Genomic DNA, 8,948 nt, shown 5'->3' on the forward strand with positions numbered 1-8,948 from the left:
AGGAAAGTCAGCTGGGTATAGCTTGTCACTGAAAAACACTCGGAAAAAAACTAAAACTACTTCCTTTGTTAATATAAAAATACTCCTCCATTCAAAAAAGAATGCAATTTTTGCTTTTCTAAGAGTCAGATTATTAGAGTAATTGCGGAACGTATTTTCATAATAAACTTATTTGACCAAACTTTAAAAAAACATTTATAATACAAAATAAGTATTATTAGAGTAATTGCGGAACGTATTTTCATAATAAACTTATTTGGAGACATAAATATTAATTATAAATTTGGTTAAATTTGAGCTTATTTGACTAACGCCAATTCCATAATTGCATTATTTTTGGGACAAAGCGAGTATGATTTTTGCATAACAAATTGTTTGAAATTGTATAAAATTTATACAAGTACCAATACTTACCATGCTAGAAAAGTTTTGTTAGATTGTCACAAAATATATACTTCACAATATACCTATTATGTGAGACTATTTTTTTATAAACTTAGTAAAATTTTAGATATTTTGATTGAGGCAAGAATGCAAGGTCTATAATTATATATTTTTTTCGGACAGAGGTAGTAAGTAGAAAATTGTTCAATCATTGGGGCATTGATGCAAGGTCTAGATGAAAGTCAGCTGCCTACAACTTTTCACTAACTCAAACACTAGATGAAAAGAAAAAATAATAACTAGAAATTGGGAAATTTCGACAATTGGCACGGAGAGAGTACATCAAGCATGACGTTTTCCAGTGGCACATATAGAATTCTCACCATAATGTCTCCTAGTTACATGACAAGGATGATTCACCTCTTCCTCCCATCGAAGTGTTCTTGCGAGCCAGGTCCTGATCACACCAACCGCAGAGCAGAGACGACCATGGAGACTGAGAGCGGCAAGAAGCAGCACCACTTCGTGCTGGTGCACGGCGTCTGCCACGGCGCGTGGTGCTGGTACAAGGTGGCCACCCTCCTGTCATCCGCGGGCCACCGCGTCACGGCGCTGGACATGGCCGCGTGCGGCGCCAGCCCCGGGCGCGCCGAGGAGGTGCCGTCCTTCGAGGAGTACAGCCGGCCGCTCCTGGCCGCGGTGGCCGGCCTGGCGCCCGAGGAGAAGGCGGTCCTCGTCGGCCACAGCTTCGGCGGGCTGAGCCTCGCGCTCGCCATGGAGCAGTGCCCGGACAGGGCCGCCGTCGTCGTGTTCGTCTCGGCCCTCATGCCCGCCGCTGGGAAGCCGATGGCGTTCGTCTTCGAGCAGGTAACGAAATGGAAATCCGGGACCGAGGGTTGTCTGATTGTTGCGTCGAAAAGACCAAGAAGGGGTCCAATTTCACTCTAACCATGATTTCCTGATCGATGAACTCTTAGCTTTCTCAAGAAGAGCAGCCAGCGGATCGCTACATGGACTGCAAATTTGAAACCAGCGTCGCCGGCGACCCCCAGCATCCCGTGGAGACATTTCGGTTCGGGCCACAGTACCTGAAGCAGAGACTGTACCAGCTCAGCCCTCCCGAGGTAGGTGACAATGGCCACTACTAGTTCCTCAGGCACACAACACACACACGGCACATCCTGCAGGTGGTCTGTTCACCATCGTGTTGCTTCCTCTGGTGGGCGCAACGCAGGACCTGACCCTGGCAATGGCGATGGTGAGGCCGTCACAGCGGTTCCGAGACGACACGACGATGAATGGGAACGTCCTGACGGCAGAGCGGTACGGCGCCGTGAGGCGGGTGTGCGTCGTCGCCAGGGACGACGCGTCGGTGCCGGCAGGCTTCCGGGGGCGGATGGCGTCGCTGAACCCCGGCACGGAGGTGAGAGGGTTGCAGGGAGCTGATCATATGCCCATGCTCTCAAAGCCAAGGGAGCTTTCAAAACTTCTCATGGAGATAGCCGACAAGTACATCATATAAATCCGGCAAAATGGTTGTTCAGGTACGCTTGCTCAGATAAATAAGTGGAGACAGAAGTTTGAAGTAACACGATGAAATAAAGATTAGTTTATCTATCCAATGCACGCAGAAGATAAAACTTCAGACATGATTGTAAGGTATAACAGAAACATTATGATACATTCGTCCTAGTTCTCTAAACCAAACCATGGCATCTCGTTATTGAGAACTTGCAAACTACTGGAGAAAACGCTCAGGCGTTCAAAACTGCGTGTGCCTAACTGTATCAAGCATCGTTCACTAAGCTGAAGGAATCCGCCATTGAAAAGAACTCCTTCTGAACTGCTTTCCATGCCGATTCTGGTGCTTGCGCGTTCATGGTGTAAAGCTTCCCGTCCCTGGCACAGCAGACCGCAACATTGTGTCGTCGGAAAGAAGGGCTTTCAACTCGGAACTCCAGCTTGTAGTATTTCACATTGTCTGCATCTTCTCTCAAGGGACATTGATATCTGGGCTTCGCCTTGTCCTTGCAATCCTTCTGAGCACCACTTCCCCCACATCTTTTGGACTACCAAAAGCCTCAATCCTGTTCGAAACAATTCAAACTGCTTCATTAGTGGAAACCATATTGAACTGCAGAATAATTATTTGGTCAAAAATCGCTACCGTAACCGTAAGTCTGCATACTTAAGAGGTTTTCAGAATAACAAACTTAGGTCTGGCTTGTTAACATAAGACATGCAAGATTTTTTTTTCCTTACACGTGCGTATCTTTGTATTAAAGAGAGAGATGCACGATTTCACTCCCATGTTTCGCATATATTGGAAATCAAATAGATTGTTCACATAATCTTCGAGGATCAAACGGCAAGTGACAAATTGAGTGAACTTACGAGAAGTCTTGTGGTACAGGTGAGACAATGACACTGACGTTGAGCTCCCCACTGGATCCAGGGGGGCCAAAAGCTGCCACAGGTTCACTGATGTTCCGAGGTGATTTTCCATTTGGCAGTGGTGGTGGGTCTAGTGATCTTTGCAATTCTGCCTTTTTCACTTCTCTGTACAGTAGAGTCTGATCTCCAACCCAACTTGATGGATAGATGAATTCTGCATTTTTTCCGACACCATACAGTTAATACATTAAAAAATGGTAGCTGTGTACTAAAATTTTGACAATGAAATAGTTTGTTACTTATAGACAGTCACATCACATAACTCTACTTATGGTGCCTCGTTTTAACATCAGTATTTTCTAAAACACATGCTTATGGTCCTCGGAGAACATCCATCCAAAAAAAATCCAAATCCACCAGATGCAAGCAATGATAAGTTGGGATTACATGCAGCCCAGGTGGCTTGCCATTCCTGGTCCTAAATGTGGCACAAGATAGCCCATGATCCACACATACAACCTCATTGGAAAGCTGGGGTATAGTCTGGCTGCATGAAGGACCACTTTTTTTTGGAGCCACTCTGCTTGTAGCCACATTAGAGTATATAGGAAAATATACAAATCAGAGGTGCCTAGTTTTTCTTCGTTCGTGACTTTTCCTTATTCCATTGACGTATTTGTATTGAAAGTAAAAAACAGGAGAACATATAAAAATCAGAGGCCTCAGTGTCAAAAACTGTTTTGATTCCTGATTCAGGCTTCAGGAGCTAAGGGTTCAGTAAATTATCTCTATTAGAAGCATACAAATCTCTCTTTATGATCCATCCGATTGCTAAGAAGAAATTAAACTAAACTTCCAAAAACAAGTGAAATGAGAACTTAGGATACTACGAATTTACCTTCATTGCGATTAGCAGTTTAGGATTTAAACGCAATTTTTCCTCTTCATTTCAGTCAGTGGGATGTGCACACCAACCAACCACTTGGCTTTCCTAATTCTGTACATTTTGTTTGGCAGATATTTCTGTACATTTTGGTGGGGCGCAAAGTTGCTGCTTGACAACAACGTGCACACGCAGGGATACCCCTAACTAGTTTCGTGGCTGATTGCAATCGTCACCTCTACCCAATGTGACCTCAGATTTTCTCTTGTCAAACACTGCAGCTTTTTTCTTTTTTCTTTTTTCTTTTTTGGTCCCCCGGTTACTATCTGCTGTTCACCATCCATCCAGCACTATAAACAAGCACGGTGTTGAACTAAAAAGACATCAGATGCATTACTTGCTGTGTGAATTGGTGATTGCTACCCTCTGGGCGAGGTCACCATGGATCATGTTGCTTTGCTATGAGGTGTAAACCCCGGTTGACCGATAAATATGTGTAGTAGGAGGAGGTCTTTGCTTTTTCAAAGCTAACTAGAGTGGTTAGCAATTGGCCATTAAGAAACGCTAGCCTTGCGTATAACAAATTGTTTTTAAGGTTGAGAGCGATTGCTCTCAATGCGTCTCACGAGGAAGGAGACCGAGAGCATTTCAATTCGTTGCGTCTGTTTGCTTCTGTTGTTGACGAGTACCTAACTACCAATAGCACTAGGCAAAAAGTCAATTAGCAAAGATGGAACGGCAAAAGCTAAACGATTGCGAGCAATTAATCACCCCTCGGATTCAATTTCAAGGTACTCTTCTTCCAAAATGAAGCCATGTATAGTACCAGCACATGCAAATGCCGGTTGGAGAGGGCTGAACAAGATGTGGAGGAAGAGAGGCGGCGGTGGGTGCTTACCGAACCCATTGTCGGAGTCGAGGCAGCGCGTGAAGCCGCCGACGGGGTAGAGCACGTCGAGGCGGAGCGAGCGGCCGAGCTCCGGCGACAGGCTCAGCAGGAAGCTGGTGACGCCGCCGAAGTTGTCCCCCACCGCCGCGGCCGCCGCTGTGGTGCCCCCCCCCCCCCCCCCCCCCCCCCCCCCCCCCCCCGACCACCAGCCTCCGCCGGAACACCGCGGCCAGCGACGCGAACTCCTGCGCCGGCGACGAGCACCGTATCCCGCTCCCGCTCCCGCTCCCGCCGCGCCGCCCCCGCCCCCGCCACCGCTCCGCACCCCGCTGCTGGCGGTGCTGGTGGTGGTGCCTCGCCACGGCCGCCGTGGCCATCGCGAGCGGAACGGACACGCGTCGCTTTGCTGCCTACTACGTGTTTGGCTTTGTCGCGACTGGACAGGAACGGGGGACGCGGGAGCGGGGAGACGGGAGAGGAGTGGAGCCGAGGAGGGCGAGGAGGGAGCAGGGGCGGGAGGTATTTGCCGTGCCGGGGCGAGCTTTTTCCTCGCCTGTTTCGCGTGTTTTTCCGCGTTTTCTGGAGGGGTCCCCCGTCCCGTGTGTGGGTGGAGCGCGTGCGGTGCGCCGACCAGCGGCAGCCGCCAGTCCCCCGACCCCGAGTGACCGGCCTACGATACGACTACGAATGGGATGCCCATCATGCGTGCACGGTGCAGGCACGTTGGAAGCGCTCACACGCGTGAGCTCAAGCCGTCGTTTACCCATTCTCGTACTCCTACCTGATTGGAGTGGTGGTTAGTCAACTAGAATTAATTACTCTATATTAATTGTTAGGTAACTAAAGTCAACCGGAGCCTTCAAACTAGGGCTCCTACTCTTGATTTTGATAGTTGATCTTATTCTTAAGAGCACAAATTTTTTATGTCGATTCTAACAACCGCCTTTAAATCAGGCTCCTCAAATCCATCTCAATCGACAATGACACATAGCATCTACATGTCATCTCCTCCTTGCTCCTTCCCGCCATTACTTACTGAGCTATGCGGGCTAGAAAGAAAGGAGGCAGGGACAGGGGACGTTGGGAGCAGGGAGGTGTCGTCGAGACCTCGCCGGAGATGCTACATCAAATCTCTCCACGAGGGGTGGAGAACGTCGGGTCAAGATCACGTGCAATGACAAGAGCCACGTCTGGCCAAGATCTCCCATGACGAGAAAGCTGCGTCAGGCGAGATCGGGAATGCTGGGAGCTAGGGAGGACCCGCATCGAGACGTCCCCGCGAGGAGCACGTCGAGATCTCGGATCTTGCAGGGATGGGATCAGCCGCGTCAAGCAAAGTCGCCAAGAGGAACCGTCAAGAACCAAGAGGAGTCGTACATGCCAGGTGAAAAAGAGCTACAGGTGACCTCATCGGGAGAAGAGGAGCCGTGCCAGGCTGAGGGAGATCGCCCAAGAGAGGCGCGTCGTGAGCAGGTGGAAAACCACTTCAACGGCCAAGTAGGGGCCGGATAGACAACCCCCTGAAATAAGAGATTGAAGGGTGGTTTGAGGGTCTTCTCGAATTTGAGGCTGTTTTTTATCCTAATTCTTAAACTAGGCAGTTCCCCCGCGCAATGAGCGGGCGCTAGGTGAGTGTAGCAATCGGCGCTGCATTATTATCTGTGGATTACCAAACAAAAAGATCATAAAAGGTTCAAGTTACATGTTTATTCTAAGCCTACACGGAAGAAGGAATGAATTAAACCATAACCTAGCAAAAGACATGACCAATTCCTGGGTTTGGGCACCCTTTTTGTATATGATGATAGTAGATCGTAGTTTGCGACTTTGGATGACCTGCACAGAAACGTAAGCGAAGCACTTAGTGTTGAAATGATAGCAAAAAAAAAAAGAAAATTTGCCTTTATACTGCATTACTATCAAGTTTAGCACTCATTGTAACAAATTTCGTTAAAGAAGCGAATAAGGGAAGTGACTTGGAAATTGCAACGTTTGTTCAGATTTATGAATTACCCAGATTGAAAGAATATAGTCTAGCAAGGTTGTGAAGTTTATCAGATCTGTATGACTGCACAGATTCAAAGTGGAAAAAAAGAGAATTTAGTGAAGTTTCCGAAAACTATCAGCACATTATCTTGTAGTTCAAGCTAAGGCTAATAATACCTTGCCTTTGGGCAGTACAGAATCAGGTAGTGCATCCCTCCTACTCCACTTCAGCCGTGGCACTGCTATTGTCGTCAGATGGACGGATGTTCCTGCTCTGCTTCAAAGCTACCTCGTCTCCTGCCATGGCTCAATCCCTCTATAAATAGTGTATGTGAAACTGCAGAGGCATACAAATTTAAGTGGCACAGCACAAAGCAAAAGAAAAATATAGTATATCAAATATATTCAGAGTCAATCACATGGTCTGAAACTCTGAAGTACTAACAGATCATATTCCAAGTAGCATCTAAGTCCTCTATCTAAATTACATTCGCTCTATTGATAACTTACTGCTAATATGTTACTTTGTTTTACTATTGTTTGCAAAAAAAATCAAAAAATCCGAAAGTAATGTTTGGTTATGTTTCTTGGACTATGACCTGAACCAAAAAACGCACTGCGAATGTGTTATGCAACAGAATGAGCAACCTCAATGCATCATTAGTCGAGCATTAGAAAAATTAAAACGTTAGATTACTGATTGATAAAGAGCAAACATATTCATTTTGGCATTTGGCAAAAACAAAACTGAAATCATCTGTATTACCTAGAAAAATTGCATTGCACAGTACAGCACTGGCATGGATCAGAGGAGAAATTATAGAGCGGCATGGATCAGAGGAGCAAGTATAGAGCATTTGAGAGTTGGTATGGAATATTGGAACATCAAATGAGATGCAGGCCTTCATCCGCGAGACCTTGCGAAGACGACGGCGCAGCGCTGCTCGGCGTTGCACGTATGCCTGGCGAAGACGTGGCGGCAGTCCTGAACCCATGCGTTGCGCCTCCAGGACTTGGACTAAAAGAGAGGCATCAGATATAGTCCGTTAACCAAATTAAATTGCAGATAGGAGAAAGTGTGAAACCTGACGTCGTCGTTTAGGGCGCGGCTGCGGCGAGCCCGTAGGACGGCGGCGTGTGCGGCGGGAGCACAGGAGAAGGTAGGGTGCTGCCGGCGGCGGCGGCCGATGCGGGCGCACGTGGGAGGCGAGCGCGAGGGGACGACTGCGGCGGGCGCGTAGGGCGCGTCTGGGACGCAGCTGCGACCGCGGCGGCCGAGTTGAGCGCGTCGGAATCTTCGAGAGAGGAAGTTTCTTTTTTCTTAGGGGGCACATAGGACGGAAGGGGGGAGGAAGAACCGTGTGCATGGGCTGGAACTGGAAATATCTGGAGGCAGTCAGGACACAGATGTTTTCAGGCCGTAGATGGTGGATCAGGTGGCTGATAAACATTGGCAACGTGGCCGCATGAGGGAGCTGTAAATGATATACAAAAATAAGGGTAAATAAATGGTAGATTTGCAGCCCGTTCGGTAGGCTGGCTGGGCTGGCTGGTGCTGGGCTTATCAGCCCAGCCATTCGGCAGCCCAGCACCAGCCACATCAGCCGAACGGCTGGAACTTATACCCGATGCTCGGTCGCGTCTCTCACTTTCTCCCCTTTCTCCTGTTGGTGGTTAGGGTTTCACGTAGCCGCGCCGCTCCTCGCCATCGCTCCACGCATTTACTGGCGGTAGTCCGCGCCGCGTCAACGGGCGACGTCAGTGGCCACCGGATCCGGGCGCAGCCACCTCTGTACGCCGTCCTCCTCGCGGGGGCTGCGGTTACCATGTCGTCGTCCTCTTCCCCCACCCCGCCTCCATCGACGGCGCCTACGGCCAGGCAGGTAACCTGAATCCCATGCCTTCGTCCTCTCACCTGTCCGCCTCTGAGCCGCAGCTGGTCGTCTTGTAGTTTGACCTCCGCGCGACTAGGGTTTCCCTCACTCTCGCCGGCCTCGGTGACAGTGGTCTCAGCCTCCCTCCCCGGATCCATCAACGGCGACTCCTTCCAGAACGGTAAGCCCCTCGGAACTCGACGCCGGTGCAGTTTGACCCCGCCGAATCTGAGATCCAACATGTACTCATGTCTGCTTCTCTTTGTGTCCGGTAGAAATCCCCACATCTTGTTTCTATATTACAGAAGTGCTCTACGTACATATTTTAGGACTAAGTTTCTGAATACTTTCCGAACAGATTTGGCAGATGATGCTTAATGGCTTAGTTAACCTTCGAATCACCTTTTGCTAACCGGTGTTTGGGTTTGCAGTCAATTTTTGCTACTAGTAACATAGTTCCCGAACCATTTATGGTTATTAACGTTCTCATCTTGTTTGGCCGGTTTGTAAGGTTACGCTCGGTATAGTGTTGAGGTGG

The 8,948-nt window shown here is 48.6% G+C and overlaps 1 protein-coding gene and 1 pseudogene across 2 annotated transcripts; one reads left to right on the plus strand and one right to left on the minus strand.

Moving 5' to 3' along the window:
- Positions 1 to 654: 654 nt before the first annotated feature.
- Positions 655 to 4,552, plus strand: LOC136457097 (probable esterase PIR7A). 2 transcript variants are annotated; one of them, XM_066457138.1, is made up of 4 exons: positions 655 to 1,251; positions 1,362 to 1,508; positions 1,619 to 1,928; positions 3,796 to 3,811. In XM_066457138.1, exons 1-3 carry the CDS (start codon positions 733 to 735, stop codon positions 1,904 to 1,906), a joined length of 954 nt encoding a protein of 317 aa, XP_066313235.1. In that variant the 5' UTR covers positions 655 to 732; the 3' UTR covers positions 1,907 to 1,928; positions 3,796 to 3,811. The 2 variants fall into 2 exon arrangements, with proteins under 2 accessions (XP_066313235.1, XP_066313236.1); XM_066457139.1 differs by having other exon boundaries at positions 659 to 1,251; positions 1,619 to 1,807; positions 3,796 to 4,552.
- LOC136457098 (psbP domain-containing protein 7, chloroplastic-like) lies at positions 1,964 to 7,900 on the minus strand (annotated as a pseudogene).
- Between the last annotated feature and the right edge of the window lie 1,048 nt (positions 7,901 to 8,948).

This window comes from Miscanthus floridulus, chromosome 6, assembly GCF_019320115.1.
Source record: "Miscanthus floridulus cultivar M001 chromosome 6, ASM1932011v1, whole genome shotgun sequence".
NCBI classification, from domain to species: domain Eukaryota; kingdom Viridiplantae; phylum Streptophyta; class Magnoliopsida; order Poales; family Poaceae; genus Miscanthus; species Miscanthus floridulus.